This window comes from Hetaerina americana, unplaced genomic scaffold (assembly GCF_022747635.1).
Source record: "Hetaerina americana unplaced genomic scaffold, ioHetAmer1.1.p SCAF_3, whole genome shotgun sequence".
NCBI lineage: Eukaryota > Metazoa > Arthropoda > Insecta > Odonata > Calopterygidae > Hetaerina > Hetaerina americana.
Genome location: NW_027286874.1, coordinates 72,418,200 through 72,437,040, shown reverse-complemented (window position 1 = coordinate 72,437,040; position 18,841 = coordinate 72,418,200). Strand labels below are relative to the sequence as shown.

Below are 18,841 nucleotides of genomic sequence, written 5' to 3'. Positions count from 1 at the left end.
TTTTCATCATGCTTAAAACCTTCTACTCGCCAACCTCCTCCATGGAGTCCAAAGGGAATTTCTTTAGCTAATTGTCCAAACGAATCATATTTTTACGTTTTAATTCATGCTATTTGATTACCAGAAATTGATTCCATCATTAACCTATTTCTTTTCGGTCACTAAGGAGATATATGGTACCAAGTCTTCGCAGGCAATATAAATTCCTATGAAATTTCTATGCTCAATATAACGCGCAAAGAGGACCGTTAAGCTTATTATCGTTAATATAAGTTACCCATCGGTGCATTATGTCGAATTATATTTTCAAATTCTAATGGCTGTACATTTTCCATTACACCTATTTAATTTTCGTCAGGGTTGCTGGGTGAACTAATTCGCGTTGAAAATTTCAATTCACTTAAATTAAACATTTGTATATTTGCGTTAAATCATTGCATGGAAGTAATTTTATTCACTATCGGATTAAACAATGAAACAGTAATTATTTGATCAAAATAATTTGGTCAATTGAAAAGGATAGTTATTTCAACCCAAATGCAAATCAGTGCATAAGTAGGTGTTTGCAAGACCCAATTTCGTACTGTGAAAATGCCAAATACCGCACTCACTCTCAATCGATTTGACGTGAACCTGCGATCTGACTTCTCTCTTCTACCACTAAAATAGGGCGTTATCAATTCTTTTTTGGTTTTTGGAATTTGCAATTTTCGCACCCAATGGAACCCGCGAGTCCACTCCGCGGTGGTTCCATTAACCTCCTTATCGGCGAAAACTCTTGTCACTCCACCGATCCGTTCCCACTGCCTCCTCTTCCCCACCTCGAACTCACTACACTGACTCCCTCCCCGGTTGTCCTCCCCCTATCCCCCCTTATCACTTCGCCGTTTCATTTTCCAAAGGCCTCCGTTCCTTTTTTCCTCCTACTCCACGCCCAACCCATTTTTCCATCTCATTATCTTCTCTTTTTCCCGCTTGCTCAGCCTTTTCATCTCGGCCAACTCAATTTCCCCATCTTCCTTCTTTCATCGCGCCAAATTAAAGGCAAGCTACCTAGGTGGAAGTTTTCACGCACTCAGGACTACGTTTCATCATCAATCCTAATCAATTCTAAAACCCTGGCTTGACGCAGCGTTGCACCAAACCACCCTGCCTCTTTGCTGGTGATCATATTTTCACGGGATACGTTACTTTCTTCGAGGATCTCATCCGGAGACTCCCCGTCTAATGCCTCATATTTTTTCTGGATAGTCCGTCCGTTCAACTGTTCAGTATTTACATGGTTTTACTCCATCGTTCACTCATGTATACTTTACACTTAGTCACTTTATTCTTCTATTTAATATACATTTATAACTTTATATCAATACTTCTAATATTTTTTTCTGCTTTTGCCAGTGATTACACCTCAGATGTATGGACAATTTTGCTCAATAAACAAGTCAGAATAAGGTTTTTTTTCTAATTTCAAGACTAATGAATTTTCTACAAGAAGATATTTTGTAAAAGGTCTTATTTACCTGTTCTTTTCTTATAGTTCCAAATTTCCAATTTTCATGACTGATAATCTTGCCAAACAAATCACAAAAACTCTTCTCAACCCAGGATTTTGATTTTTAATATCGATAAGGCCCCTCTCGGATATGCTATTATATTTTTTTTAATCTTCAGTCCTCACTTTTTCATCACCTTCTCCTTGTTTAACGAGCGTCCTCTTAAGATCATCTTCTATCTCTATCACCACGCAGAAAAAATGTTAATGCAATTGTTTCAACAAAGTATATTTGAAAATAAGGTGGCAGCTGGGAAATCATCTTCAGCAAATAACATGGCTCCCTTTCTTTCCCGAATCAAATGTGTCGCCTAAAGAATGCCTTGGCTCTTTTCATTATACTTATATGTCGAAAACGCAAAATATACGTAATTGTGCTCTATATAAATTAAATTATCCGTAATTTACCTTACCTCTACTCAATTTCAGAATTTTTGGAAAAATAAATGGCTAAACCTCAGTCAAAAGGAAATTAAATTCTACTCCTCAGATGCTGACTGAGGCGTTTGCCACAGCGTTATGGCAGCAGCCCAATCAGCATGAGTTTATGTATTGATTTAATTCTTCTTAATTCCCTCCAGTAATATATGTTTTAGTGTAACCACAAAAATCATCTCTTTCCATTTGAGTGCTTCCGTTTTTTTCTTTATAAGTATCGTATCTTTATCTACGCTTTAATATGACTCAAACTCAACGGGCAATCAATAAGTTTCGAGATTTAGTTGATAAATACCCAAATTCGAAATATAGATTTTAAAAAGGAAGGCCTGACACAAATTGGAAGCAATTTACCATTTCCACTGGTCAAATTCATTTTGGTAGTTCAATTTGCTGTGACACCGGCTGGTATTTGTATAAAAAAGATGTCGAAGTTTACTTTATCTGTCACAAACTGTTTGGTTTAGTTACTACTGTTTGTGTTTCAGTTGTATATGAATAGGCACCGTATAGGCGAGAGCCTGGTGCCTTTCATCAATAATAGAAATAATTCTAAGCCTTTTGTCTTTTAATCTATCACTCTCCTCCTGGTTTATCTGTAACTCTGCACCTTGATTATCCTTAGTGACGAAAATGACCACTTTAATTTTTTCCGCAAACCTATAAAAATCCAAAGCCTCCCAAAATAACTAGCACTGGATTTGTTTTTCACACCTGAGAGAATATTCCAGAGAATTAATTAAATTTTACCAATTCAACAGTGGTTTCTCACTCTTTTGGAATCCATGTCCTATTTTTGAGAGAGAAACATATTTTCCGTAATTATCCGACGAAATATCAACGCTTTGTCCGTCAATTTCCATATGCAAATCGAGCCGGACGCACACATCAGCGGTGACATAACTTATTAGTCACATAACACGCTTAGTCACATAACTTATGGGAGATAATCTGCGTTTCTCCAAAACAAATTTTGAGTTTTGAGCTTTCCTATGCTCAATTTTAATTTCCCTCGCTCTTCTTTCGTGTGATTTCATTTCTTCTCCATGAACGACTGCAAATGAACACATAGGTTGAGCTTCTTTGTGCGACGAACTGGCCCATGAGTTTTACTCGTCTTTGTCTACCAGCCTCCCTTCACTGTCATATAATTCACAACCACACCCAGTCCCCTTCCCTTTACCCCTTCTGCACAAGTTTTCCTGACCACCTCCTTTCGTCTACTCCCCACCCACACCGCTCAGAATGAGCCTTATTATAATTTGTTGAAAGGGTTTCACGTTCGTGCGGGAGGTTAATCAACCCTTGTCACAGGCAGTCTCCGCGGGAGTAGCAGAGCAGCGCGTGGGATTAACTTCTGTGGTTACCACCGCGTTCCTTTCGACTTGCCATCCTGGATATGGGAAAATATCAAACGACTGCTGCAAATGAGCGAAGAATTTTGCCCGTATAATCGTTAGAAAGTTCGGTTTCGTGGGGGGAATAAACGGATGAGCGTGATGGGAAGAGTTCAGTCTTTCCCGCTCAACAGCGTTTTGTAAAGTCAGAAGGTGACCCTGGTAGAGTAAACCCTTCCCATATTATATTTTCGCGAGGCGGCCATAAGAGCAGCAGAGGCTGTAGGAAGTCCGACTTCAGAGAACCCCGTGAAAGCATGCTACCCGCAATACGGCAAACCACGTCTGGCAGTATCGTTTTGTTTTCAGGCGTTTTCCACGACAGTCTATATTGAGTTTTATTAAGGGTGACAGTATTTATTTTGCCGTTTCAATCCGAGCAGGAAGATGTCAGTATATAATAATTGTGAATATCACATTGCTACCCATTTAATATATTTCATGAAATAGCAGATAAAATTCGTTTTGGTCGCAATCGATTCCAGTTGTCTCGTCCCTTCTTTTTGAGTGGAACTATGTATCATCCGACATGTTTCAATTAGATGTCCTCAATCCCACTCGGTCTTGAGCATTTTCTTTAATGTGTATGTAACTTCTGCCAATTTTTATGCCATCAAGTATGCGAAATCCTTCTTCTTCTTTTTCCTTCAGTGTATCCCTCTATGGGTTTTATTAGTAAGCAATGTCGTCGTAATAAATGCCTCAACCATCGTGTCTTTCTATTTTTCATTTCTCTCTGCAGTTTTCTTTCCTCTTATATTCTCATCAACAATTTCTCATTTCTCAGTCTATTAGTCCACTGTATCTGATTCATTTTCCTCCACAACCATAATTCAAAATATTTCAAGAACTTTTTATCCTTCTTTTTAATTCTCTCTGTTTTTTCTGTCATAAGATGCCGTAATCCAAACAAAACACAAAGCATATCTCTTTCTCAGTTTATTTGGCATTCTACTAGCTGTCACAAGTCCTTCAATCTCTTCAAAATCTTTCTTACGTATCCTCTTTCTTATTCTCTTGGTACAACTTCCATTGCAAGTTACTAAGCTTCCCAAACACTGAAATTATTTAACTTGCTCAAAAGTATTTCCTTTTATGGATATGTCAGTGATTGCTTCCATCCTACTAACTCTCAACACTCTCATCATTCCTACAGGTACAATAGCTTGTATGCTCATTCCGGATTCCTCCATTACTCTTACAATACTCTTCATCATGCACTATAGCTCCTCTTCTGACTCAGCCAGTACTGCTTGATCATCTATATATTTCACTGTCTTTATTATTTCTCTTCCCAACTGTCTTGTTTTTCTTTGACTTATTGGTCAGCTCTTTATAATAAATTGTGACAGACAGTATCCTTTTCTGACGCCGATTCCAACACCTATTACATCTGTCTCATCATTTCCTATTCTTAGATTGTGACAGAGAGCATCCTTTTCTGACGCCGATTCCAACACCTATTACATCTGTCTCATCATTTCCTATTCTTTCCAGCACATTCAGTTCTGCAGAGAGTTCTTTTATTGTTCTTCTGTCCTCCCAGCATGTACCTATATATTTTAAATCCCCAGCAGAATATTTCAGTTGACATCAAATATCTTCTTATAATCTACAAAACAAATATGTAGGTTCCAATTCACACCTATTTTTTTCGCTTATCACCCTTAGACTCCCAATTTCATTCCGTGTTCCTTTCTGAATCCAAACTGGCTGTCATTCATATTCTCTTCAATTTTTCTTTTGAAATGGGTGATAAGTTCCTTATGGGTGAAATATGTTTACCATTTTTACATTTTCAATCGAATTTAAATGAGTCATGAATGTGCATTGCGCTCTACGTTGCTTGTGAGATCACAACATACTGAACGTATATTTGTACTTGTTTCAATAACACTACTTTTTCCGGCTATTTAGGTCGATGCAAGTAGTTTCACCTTACAAATCACCATTTAAGCAATTAATTATCAGTCCATAATTTTGCCGTTCCCTATTTCAAGTTGCAATAACTTCTGAACACGAGTAAATTCTCCTTTGACTTTCCGTATGTGTGAATCCCGACCTGACAGGAGGAGAAATTTGATCATGAGCATTTGAAGGGAGCTTAATGTCATTACCGCTGTATCCTGATTGAGACTGCTACTTTTCACGTCTTGGATGTTATCATTTGGATGAATGAGACCAGTTGGAAATCGATTTTGCAGGGAAGCAATCAGGAGAGTGGGTCGATTAGAAGGTCGATTTGCCGTGACGTCTTGTTTTTTCCTCCAATATTCTTTTGCTTTTACGCGTGCACGAAGTGACAAGATAATGTGGAGAACTACATTGATCACTCTTGTGCATCGTCCTTTCCTGCCAATTATGATAACTAACGATATGTGATTTGTCCACTTGTTTTTTGTATCCAAATTATCTCAAAATTCCTGTTTATTTGATTCTCTTAAAATTGTAGTTTTAATAGTATAAGTTTTCTACGCTTCTGGATACTTTTTTCATTATTCTCATATTAAAAAGGATGAAGATATTTAATTGTCATTAGGTGAAGACAAAAATCTAGTTCAATTAGTGCCACACCTCTTTTTTTACATATTAATCAAAATGAAGATAATTTACATAATGTATCAAATGCATATCGATATCGAAATTACAAATTTATTAAACCTAGTAAATTTTACAAAGAAATATGCTTCGTGAATAGTAAAGAAATATAAACCCTAGTATGTGCTGACTCCCTGTGATTGTATTTAATCGATTGAGCTTAATTAATGTTCTAAATAATTTTATTGTATTTTAAAATACGTGAAATAACTCATTCTGGTACTTTATACAAAAAAATTGTTTCCAATTTCATTGTGTATTACATTTCATGGTAATCTCTGGCACTGTAGTCGCATTGACTTAGAAATTCGGTACTTTCAACTACAAAACCATCTCAGCCATCTTATACTTACGTACCATGATCAATAGGTTTTTAATCAACCTGTCCCTAAATGTTTAATTCATTTCATTTACAACCCGATGAAAAAGTTACTCAGCAATAAATGATTCATGGAAATGTGAAAACTTTTCAAACGGAAAGATTATAAAGTACTGTCGCTTTACACGTACAATGTGTGCTGCTTTGAAATAAGGCGATAGTATTTCCTTATATTGCTGATAAGTGTGCAAAATAATGGTAAACCTTCGCATTTTAACTTTTTTCGGAAAATAAGGTCTGCCTCATTAGGTCATTATCAATTGCCTCACAAAATCCCCTCGCACAGCGATTGTTGATTGTTCAACAATTGCTTTAGTGGCTTCGTAAAACGTCTTATATTGATTTAATTGTCGTCCAAAGAAAACTAATAGATGTGGAGTAGAAATTGTTTAGGACCAACACATCTGTCTACATCCCTTTGTTCCTTGACGTTAGCCTCTACTTGTTACGTTGCTCCCGCTCTCTCGCTCAATTCCGGATTTGAGAGAGGAGAAATCCTGTGCTGCGGAATGGCCGTTTCATGTCGCCACTATATTTGGAAAGATCCCTCGGCTAGAAATGGGAAGGGATGTTCGCGCCGCAGGCCCCCCACCCCTTAAGCTGTCTCCTTGCAAGCCCGCACCCAGACCTCCCGTTTATTCCGTTTTGGGCGCTTGACAACCGTTTCCTCGCCTCCTCGGGCCATCTGAGGAAATACGCCATCCCGTTGAATTCTTCTTTCGGCAATAAAGCCCTTTCCTCCTCATTTCGTGTAACCTTAAGAATTTAAAATTGCAGGTATTTCGTTCTCGTTCACGTTCAGTAATGTGCTAAAAGAATCACCCGAAAGGTAGTTTAAAACCCTTAATACCCTTTGTATTTCTATAGAAAAGGCAACCGAAAACTCGAGAAGGTCGTAAATTTTCGATATATTATGAAACATTATGAGCGGTGAAATCCCAAATGGTTTCCTTGGACAAATTTTTCAAGTAAATTCCCGTTCTTTTAATATACTTGGTAATCTATGTCAATCATTTTTGCTTTATATGGTAACCTAAGTCTTCACCACATTCAGTATGAGGAAGCAAGCAAATTCTCGTAAAATTTTATCAAAAAATATCCGAAATATCCATGCGTAATCAATTTAGTCGCGTCTAGAAATATTTTGAAGGTAAAATCTTCACATATTTTGATTTTAGGTTTACAATGATATACATTTGAGATGAGAGATTTCTGCGGAATCACGCTGCAATAATTACGGTTCTGAAACTTCCGCTACACGAGACAGCTGGTATTACGGATGATTGTGACATTAACAGGATTTCATCATTGATGAAAAAAAATACTTATAAAACTTCTCGATGATCATTATTATTAATTAGATGTGATCAATAGCTATGATCATTTGCGTAATTTGGGATAGATGGATCATTTGATATAAGTAGGATATTCAGGAAAAAGAGGAAGGGGGGAGAGAAACCTCGTGTCGACATTAGTCTATTCCTAACGAAAGGCGCCAAGGGATCCGCAGTTGAACGTTCCATCCGACGAATAGCATAGTCCATGTGACGTTCTCTACATGCAGCACGTAGGTAGAGATCTAAATACAACTCGAAAATCCTGCCACCTCCGGGATTCGAATCCAAGCCCTCAGGACGGGAAGTCAGTACATTGTCCACTGTATCATTCCGATCCCAACTCCTTTATTTTATTTATTACGCTTCCTTGTTTATCCTATTACTTGCCATCCTCGAAATACGCTGCGTGGAATTGTAGTATCTGACAATAATGATATTAAAATTCAATAGAATGATTTTTCGGAACGCCTAAATCACGAAATCCGTAAACTGTTAGTAAGAGTGAAATTTTAATTTCATGTTTTCAGTTCTAACTCTCTTTAACTTTTTTTAAATATTGAAATCCACTTAATTGTTATGATCAAATTAGTTTTTTTTTCGTGTTCTTACCAATTACGTGGGTCGCGGTAGTCCAGTGGGTAGAGCGTTGGACTGCTGACCGGAGGGTCCCGGGTTCGATTCCCGGGCAAGGCACTCTGGGCACCTGCAGCTCCACCCAAGCTAAAAGTGATTTTTCGGGTACCAGGTGTTCCTGGGAAACCATAACCGGTACAGGGAAAGGAACTGGCCCCTCAACCCTGATGTGTGCATTTCACATGCCGTATAGTGCTGGGTGAGCGCACCTTAGTGCTGGGTGAACTCTACCATCACCTACCAAACCGACCTTCGGGTTGATTACTGAGTTTATGGTTTTACCAAATGCAATCAAGCGCCGTTCATCAGGTAGCAATAGATTTTTCCCCTCCTTTTTCTTTAGTTCAGGCGATTAATTTTCTCCAGAGGTAACCGAGAGTCGATTGATTAATTTGTAAAGGTTTTTAGATCTATGGAGCGTCTCAGTATTGTTATCATTCCGGCTGCCCTCTTCTCTAACCCTTGCCTCTTTGTCTTCCTTAGGATGCACGCCGTGGGTCTCCACTCCGCCCTCGCCATCAAGAGGCAGAGGAAGCGGAGAGATGAGCAGAAAAAGGCCAAGGAGCGCCGCTACAGCCTTCAGTCGGGGGAGAGCGTGATGGGGTCACGCTCTTCCTTCGCCTCCCCCCGCAACAGCATCGCCAGCATGGAGGGCATCCGCCCCGGCTCGCACCCTAAAGGGTTCCGGATGGGCGTGGCCCGGAGGAACGGCCGCATAGGTGAGGTGTCGGGCGTGAGCAGCGCCGGCATGCTCCACATCGGTATCGTGTTCCTCGTGCTCGGCCTCTTCCTCGTCGTGTCCGGCCTCCTGCCGAGCTCAGCGGACGGCCCGCCACCACCTGGGCCCGCCGGCACCGGGTTTCCTCAGTGGGTGGAACTCTTGGGCGCCGGCGTGTTCTCCATCGTCGTCGGCGTCGTCCTGATCGTGATCAACCGGGTGATGGCCCGCCAGGAGGACGCCAGACTCAGCGAGTACGTCAAGAGCCAGCTGACGAGGTCCAAGTCCGGCCACCGACTCGTGAGGGACGTGGAGACGGGGAATCTGTCCGCCCCTTCCAGGAAGACCGCCCACTCCAGCAAGAGTAACCACTCGATCACGACGCCGTCGGACGTGGGGGAGAACGGTTCCGTGGTGATGGGCGGATACCCCGGTGTGGGAGACCTGCTTACTCCGGTACACACACCCACCTCCAAGGTGGAACCCCACTCACCCCTCTCTATATGCCTGGAAGGAGAACTGATCCTAGAGAAGATAGAGGAGGAGGACGGGGAGGCGTCCATGGCGGCGGTCGTCATGGCGGCGGTGGCGGCGGCGGCGGAGAAGGGAGAGGCCGAGTCTAGGGCGATGGACGCCTTCAACAAAGAGACGCAGTCCGAGGACTCGTATGCCGTGAGCCTAAGTCCCGGCACTCCGTCTGAGACGAGGGAGCTCTTAACCGGTCGCTCCGTCAGGATCTCTAAGATCTGAGCTGTTCAGTTTTTCCCCGCAAGGAATCGAAAGAAACGCAAAATGGACCGCAGAAGATGATATCGAGACATTTTTCGGTCGGGGTTTCGTAAAGGAGCTTCATTAGGGAGGAATAAATCTTTCGACGATTTTTCGGGGTGTGCTCGAGGGGTTTTGGAGGTTGAGCGAGTTTGAAACGAAAGGGGAAGAATGACACTACGCTAACTAAGCGTCCGGAGACAATTCAGTATTCTAGACTCGAATTTAATGGATCAATCAATATATTGTCGTGATGTTGAGCCTTGTTTGCCGATATAATATAAATGGCGTATTAGTATTTATGATCGTGCGCTATTATGAACGTGTATCGGCAGGTGTATCACCAATGTATGATGGCGCGTTGTCTATCTAAAAGGAATTGGTTTCAATGTTGTTTTAAAGCAATTCCGAATTGTTCACAACCCGTAAAACCGTTCTTCCTTAGTTTGCAATTTTGATATGCAGTTGAAAACACTACGGCATCGAATACTTAATACAACTAAACGCTTTTTGATAATCTTATCTTCTAAGCAGATATGATTATTTAATATAATTAAGGTTAACATGTGAACACATGCATTTAGCGGTACATTGTGATCAATCTTGTGTGAATGTTTTGGTGATAAGTTAATGGCACAAGCCTTTAATGCTGATGGGTATAACTCCTACATTGGCGCAACGACCGCTGTTGTTTACAGTCATATTTAAGATAAATCTAATATTTTATTATTAACTGTTCTTTAAATGTGAATTTTATGTTTCTATTAATCATGTTTTATTTTCTACCCGTTTTTTCAGGAAAATAACTATTCTATAATCAAATAAGGATTACTGATATATATTCTTTTGGATTTGAATACTTAATACGTTACATAGCAAAATGAAAAACATATTTTACCATATTGTTTTATATTTTGAAAGCATACATATCGAATGACACACTGCATTTCAACTAAATACATGGATAACACAAAGAAATCACATAGGCATGCACAAATTCTCCTATAAATTCCAGAAAAAGACAAGAAGAAAATAGCATTTTCCTTAAGTGCGGGTTTTAATAAATACTTTATGTATCATTCCATTCTGCATTTCAAGTATTTAGGCTAGGAACTAAAGATTTGAGACTTTGTTTCATTAATGTGTAAATTAAATCACTATGCTACTGAAATCCCCCCTTTTATTTTTCATTGATATCACTAATTTAAATACCTCAGATAGATTTAATTTCAAGAGTATTTGCTTATAATTAATTAACTTCAGTTAATTGATCTTCGAAACGAAACTCATAGAATTGAGCATTGCAAGAGATTAATATTTAAGATAATAAATCTCACTGACTAAGTTTTTACTTTTTCATTAATTTTGTTGAAATGAAAATATATATAATATTATTTTCACTTATCATTTTTTAAATACAAATTTAATAAATACATTTGAAACCACATTAAATCAAATTTGTTTTGCGGCATAATAATTTCAGAGTGAGGCATTTTTGTTTAGGTTGTTTCACTTTTTATGGACCCATTTTAAGAAATTAATTTCATTGTTTCACTATTCTACATTGAACCTAGTGAGTATGTTAATTCATCGTCAATGTTATCAGAGGAGGCTATCTCAAAATAAGATTTTATTATATGTCAGTTTCCATGCTTACCAATGATTACTCAAAATTAATTACGTCAATTCTGGTATGCTTCCATCATTTTTATTATCATTTCATTACATTTGACTCCTTTAGATGAATCCGCAACCCATACTAGCAAAATTCTAATTTTTGTTCATTCATATCATAAAATGAGTGGATCTGAATGGTACTTTCTGCTTATTGCAGAAAATTGAGATCTAAATTCAGTCTTACTCATGAGTTACTTTGATATTCACCATAATTTTCAATAATTGGGAGGTTGGCGTAGTGAGTGTACCTATTAATGAGGTCATTACTATGTCATAATTGAAATCCCAATTCATTTTCACAAAAAAACTATGTTAGTAGTAACTGAGATTATTATAGACAAATTCTTCCATCTGGAGGTAAATAGCATTTTTCTAATAATGTTCATTTGAAATGACAAAAACTATTATTCCAGGTGTATTTGATTGATATTTAACAGCATTGAATTAATTTCACAACTGTAAAAGAGGATATGAAAGGAATCCTACCATGAGCAATTATATAAATGTTTTTCTATTTTCATTATTAATTTCCATTCCCTGTGGTCATTACTTTTTTATGTATGAACTTATAAATTATATAAATAATAAAATGAGTATTGCTTTTTACTTTACTGTGACCAGTAATAAATTCTCAAATGATGAAGGAATTTCTGAAATCATTTTGAATTTTTAAATGTGGAAATTTTGAAAGTAACTTCCTTTGTCTTAAAAATTTCAATTTTCAGTATTTTCCAAAAATATATCTCAGTGTGTCAGTATGCAACTTCTATCTGGGATTTCACAGCCTATTCATAAAATACTTTGAATTAATTAATAACCACAATGACTTTGATCTTTTCTCAATTTAGAATTTTATTCCTGTTAAATCTGATACACCTAAAGTAGACACACTTTATTTATTGGACATGATCATCCTATGAATTCAAAAAATTGTTGTAACCGAAGTTAAAAACAAATGCATTCAAGAGTTCACACCAGCAGAATGCTTCTTTTCTTTATAGATGTTGGAAATTTCACTGATGATTTTAATGGCTCAATGTATACACAGTAGGCAATGAACTTTGGAAAGCATTTGCTTCATTTTAGAGCAACTCTGACTTTCATCTAAAGATTAGAAATTTCAGAAAAGGTAGGGTAAATTAATATTGTTGAAATTGGCATGTCCATACCAACTTTTTCTGACTAAACTTTGAACTGAATTTGTGATTAACTGAATTATGAATGTCAAAGATATACAAGCTCATTAATTTATTCAACTTCATTCCCATTGCAGATGTGAGAGTGGGATGAATGACATTTTTCACTATTTTTACTACATGAGGGTAGTCCACCATAGCATATGACGATGGAGGAAAGCATTATTTAAAAAGACAATAGCATTGTTATTTTCAAGAGATTCTATCAGTAAAATTGACAATGTCTAATTAAAATTAACTGATCCATGTTATTATAAAATTTAATTTAATTAACCTCCACCCCCCTAACTGTCCTAATCTAAAATGGTATGTATGGGTACTAATACTGATATTTTGAGCTCTTTTAATTCGTAGATTGTTTTAAAATGAAATACACTTGAAATATAATATGATTCACTGCGTCTAAGAAGTAATGCCCATCCTTAGAGTGAAGTACAGGGTGCGGCAACATAACTTCCTTTTTTGAAACTTTTTGCGTTTGAAAAAAGGAGCTTATGTTGCCGCACCCAGGATATAATCATCAGTTATGGCTGGATTTAGACTTTTACAATCCTGTGACCCAGGAATCACAAAGACAAGTGTTACCCTCTCAGGCCTTTGCCATGTACATGGCTCCCCATGGCATTCCCCAGTCATCAAACCGAATCATAGCATAAAGATGCCTCTTTATTGAACAGCCTAGCCATTGATTTTCCTATGCAAATTGAGCCAGATGCACACATCAGTAGGTTAGTAACTTACATAACCATAGAGAGATAATTGGCATTTTTCTGGAAAATGATGAGTTTCCAATTCCAGGTTTTCCTACCCTCAATTTTAACTTTTCCCACTCTTTTTTCGTGTGTCTTAATATCTTCTCCATGGTTGACCACGAATGGAAGGTTTCCTCAGTTATTATGATGACACAATAATTTTGTTCCCTCACCATGATATGAACCCCTGATAGCCCTAATAATGGCAAAATTACTTTACTAGTTTTGTCTGCCACATTAATATTTTATGAAAAAAAAATTAAGCATGGTGTATCTCTGTTTGCGTTCGAGTTCAACTCATACCTCGAGCAAGACATCCTTTAAAAGTAAAAATCAGGAATGAACATAAAATTGCTCACATCCTACTTTTTTAAAGTGGTGGAATTTGAAACAATAGTCTATTGATTTAATTGTCAATGGTCATGCTTCTATAAAAAGCTTGAAATGACCCTCAAAGATTCTAAAAAGACATAAGTTTTCATTTCTTTTACTCAGAACTGTGATTAAATTCTTATGACCAATAGGTCTATCCATTAAATGCTTGTGATTTAGATGGAGAGTGTAAAGGTGTCTTTGTGTAAGACAATCATTTTTATTGATCACAAAAACTTGTTGCCCTGCTTTCACCAACAATCCAGAAGGCAACTGGATAGACTTAAATACCCTGACATGAGCAATTTTCATATGCAGTCCCCTTGCCAATTCAAAAGGGAATTCATCCCTAAGAAACATGAGCATTCACCAATTTTTGTGTTTCTAGACAGTAAGAATTGGAATAAATCATACCATACCTGAATTGAATAAGTTATATTTAGAGGAAATGTGGAGGATTTTCATAAAGGTATTTTCTGCAAATTGATTTGACTGCATTCTATTTTTATTTTGAGATAATTTCTATTTTCTATCAATAAAAGAAATTATTTATATAATTCGTTTAAAAAACCCTCAAAGGTTTGGTAGTCTACATGGTACCATAAATGAGGCAGAAATTGGTTCCCTAATTTGAGTTAAATCCGCAGAAGAAAAGATTTTAGCTGGAAGTTCAAAGAATTATGTACTAAGCTAAATATGTTTGAGAGTTTATTTTTCATGGCCAGATTTAGTTAATATTCTTCACCATTTTACTGCTGCAATCATTAATAGGAATATAGAACTTATCTCTGTGATTTTTACTAATAAATGCTCTCATTTTTTTTATTTTATTGATAAAGACAATGCATATGTTATGCAAATTTTGGAAAAAATTCTATTTCTTAAAAGTTGCTTGCAAAGTATTTCATGTAGTATACTTTTTTCTGACTTCCAGCTGCATTTTGGATGATAATCTTCCGAAGCGGTTTTTTGATAATACGGTAGTGTTGCATATAACATTTCCCAGCTTCTTTCATATTTTGAGAATCTTTGGAAGCAAATTTTTCCATCCTGAAGATTCTGAAAGCAGGCTGGAATAAAAATAGAAACGAAATGCAATAGTATATGTTAAACCTTTGGAAAGCCATCAATGAAGTTTTAAGATATACTTTGAAAGAATATAAAAGAAGTCAGAGAATTTATGAAATCAATACATTCCATATTTGAAACTTTGTGGTGTTTTCAGGTTATCACTAACTGTTACTGTGTAAGTGTATGCATCAATCTTTTATTGTACCAATTAAGATAGGATCAATTTCCTTGCAATATATGTTGGTTAGCAGTTTAATTTTTATTAAAAAATAAAAAGCTAAAACTTTCAGAACTTTCACTTCCATAGAAACATCACCAGATCTTGACAAACCTTGAAAATACATCTGGCAGGGCTCATTATAATTGATATCGAGCAAGTAGCACTGTTACATAATTGAGCATGACCACAATCAAAGTATCCAGAATTTATAAAACATATTAAGCTATTGACTGGAGCTACCAACAATGAGTCTAATATTAAAATATAACATACTGTTGGCTGAAAATAAATTTACCTAAACCTTAGGGTTATACTGTAAATATTCCTATCCATTTTCATTTGTTTAATTAGATTCCTGAACCTAAAAATATCTATTTTGTATATCTTAGTTCATGTCCCTCACTTTTGACATACCTTTATTTATCCATCCTGAATATGTTTTAATTGACCAATTGTTCTTTGATGATAAACTTTTAAATATCTACTGAGAAACATCATTATCTCATCCCTTTTGATTATCCAAATTAACTGCTGTCAGCTGTCATTCTTATCCCATAAATACCTTTATTAATCCTCCTTACAGCAAAATATTTCAATTTAAAAAATTCATCAATGCGTCAAGTGTTTCATTCTTCATTTCATCGATGTTATTGCTCATAGCAGATTTGATAATTTTCATTTGGTGAGACTTTAAGAAGCGAAATATGACAATCACCTGAAAAAAATGAAATTAACAGGAAAACTGATCAACAAATCTGCTACAAAGATAGGCATTTAGCTGTTAAGATAATACATCTTTTCAATCTGTTGGCAAAATTTTTCATTGACTCCATCCAGTCCTTGTTTTTAAATAATTAAGCTAGCAGCAATGATAGTTAAGCATTAATAAAGCTGACTTCAAAATTTCTATTCTGTTCATCATTTTAAGTCTTGAAATCACTGATCTGATTTCAACTTGGTTTGCGTATATTATTTCTATCTCTTTCATCATTTTTTCATTTCTCATTTAATTATTTAGTTGAGTCACTTTAATTGATATTGGCATATATGTGTGTGTGTGTGTGTGTGTGTGTGTGTGTGTGTGTGTGTGTGTGTGTGTGTGTGTGTGTGTGTGTGTGTATATATATATATATATAGATATATATATATATATATATATATATATATATATAGATATATATATATATATACTTATATATACACATATATATTCATATATATTTTATATATATATATAATACATATATACATACATACATATATACATATACTTTAACCAACATCATCAATGCATGCATCAACAATACATCATCTGAAATAGCAATTTTGAAAATGCTCTATTGATACTATCATAATTTTCTTGGCTATTTGAAATCATTAACAGGTGATCATGGTATTCATAAATTCAGTTTAATTTGATTGAGGAAAGGGGGCAATACAGCCCTTAGAGTGAAATTTTATTTCCAAAAATTTGTGGATCAAACAAATTTCTGCAATGAACATCCTAAAAAGTAATTTGCTCATGAATGCATACTGGATATAAAATGTTATATTTAACTATTATGTTTGAATATTAAGTTTTTGATCGGTATTTACAACACCAAGAATGAATAAAAATGGTGTTCATCCCCAAGTAACTAAGTCTTCCATTAAAATAGATTTGGCACTTTAACATTGGTATTAGAGAGGGGTTAAAATGTCCATCTTGCCATTGATGGGCATTATTATGTGTGGGAATTCACAAGTGGGCAATTCTTCAAAGATGAGGCAATCCACATTCATTCATTCATAAAATCCAGAGCCACATCCTCTCTCTGTCATGATTTTAAGCCTGATGGCAGTCGACCAAAGCCAAATATTCCTTAATATCTACAATCAATTCTCTTTTTTTCTTTTAAATTAATTTCTATATCTCCCTGCAGTTGAACCAGAGGTAAATTTTAATTCATTTTTTGAAATAGGTACAAATTAATACACCAGGAGACTAAGTCACAGAAATGTTTCTAAAAACAATGTCAACCCTTTGCATAACCTTGTTGTTCCACTTATGAATGTACTCTGCAGGCTTGTCATTGCTGAAGGCAGGTTAAAAACTGATTGTTTCGGCACCATATGTCAGTATTTGCTTTATGAGATTTCCAAAAATGAACAATGGGCAATCAGTGAAAGTAAATTACATCAGCAAAGTATCCTTCCAGAAGGAAGAGTGCTTTGCTGGTGTACATTAATACTCAACCCCATTTGCATTGAAATTCTCCCACTCATGTTTCATATCTTATTTCCAAAGCTGAATATTTATAATGTATAGTTTAAAAATTATGAGTAGCTAACTTTCTTGCAGCGATTCTTAAAAATATGCTGAACAAAGAATTGAAAAATAATTGATCACCAACATAATTCCTTAGTGAGAAAGTCTCACTAATATTTCAGTTTATGTTTTTTTATAGCATCTCCTAATGCATGTGCCACTGAATTCAGGCCTTCAACCTACTTTATTACAATAGAAAAAATATAATCTCTGATTTTATATGTAGTATCATACACTATTCTACATTTGCACCCAAAAGGTAGTGTTAGGGTTGAAAGTATCGTCTGCAGAAATTATTGTCAGGAGAGCGACAACTTTACAGCCAATGGCACTGATACTGTCAACTGTTCAATTGGCAAACAGTAATCAATGATGTCTTTAAAGATTTGCCTATGATATGATGCTCCAGTATTTTTATATGTAATACAAAGTGTATCACTTACTGCATTTTATGGCATCCAACACACTTTCACTGCACAACAAATTTCATGATATATATATGGATGCTTCCAAAGTAAACTTGAAATGTAGTCAATCCCCGCCTCTATTTCATTTCATATTTTCTTCTTTTTTAAAATTTTTGTCTAGTTAGTGTTTACTTCAAAAGTTCGCTTTCCTCCCTTAAGTAAATATGTAGACTTTTTTGTCTCTAAGAAGTCCATAGCATTCATTAAACTGAGGATTGTAATAAGTTTATCACATTTATCTTTAAAACACCTTGAGGAAATGCAGAAGGTAATTACCATTATGAAAATGCGTGTTTTTCATATAACAATTTCAACAATCAGCTTGTATTATTATGCTTCGTATAAAGCATTCTTTGATAAAACTATCCCTAGAAGTTCCCATACGTTTATCTTATTAATTAAATTACTACAAACCATTAAGAGATCATTTGAGAAAAATTAATGAGATTTTTATCTACATAATACATTCAGTGTTGACAGAGTGAGAGTAGGTAGATTGAGACTAGCTTTGGCTTATGCTAAATATTGTGCTGCTGCACAAATTTGGAAGGAAAGAACCTTGCCTGAACATCGGAGGTAAACTTTTTTATTAAGACCTTTTCCATGAACTAATACATTTATTTAAATAAGTTAAAGGTAGCATTTACCTTAAAAAAGACTGAAACTATATACTAAAAATATATTTTTAGTATAAGTGATAGCTTTCCTTTTCTCTGTTCAGATAATTTAACACTTCTAAAAATCAGAGCTCTTTTTAATGCATCAAACTCTCAATAAATGAAATTAGTTATTCAAGACTTCTTAAGAATATATAATATAGGTTAGTTCACAGTTGGCATCATTGGCATTACTTAAATTTCAGTTAATTTGATTTGAATACCCAAAAAAACCTCTACATATTTCTACATTTATTCAACAAGGACTGGAAGGCATAAATTGCTAATACATAATTTTAAAT

At 35.8% G+C, this 18,841-nt stretch overlaps 1 protein-coding gene across 4 annotated transcripts in view; it reads left to right on the top strand.

The window, feature by feature from the left end:
* Positions 1–18,841, top strand: part of LOC139690688 (uncharacterized) — a 521,571-nt gene that overhangs the window by 491,473 nt on the left and 11,257 nt on the right. Inside the window, exons 2-3 of one of the 4 annotated variants that reach the window (XM_071588194.1) lie at positions 8,818–9,458; positions 9,495–10,173. The exons of 1 other annotated variant lie outside the window; for it this stretch is intronic. In XM_071588194.1, the coding sequence (XP_071444295.1) occupies positions 8,819–9,458; positions 9,495–9,802 (948 nt within the window). In that variant the 5' untranslated portion in view covers position 8,818 and the 3' untranslated portion in view covers positions 9,803–10,173. Of the gene's footprint in view, positions 1–8,817; positions 10,174–18,841 lie in introns of those variants that run through there. 2 more of the 4 variants (XM_071588193.1, XM_071588190.1) reach the window with 2 other exon arrangements.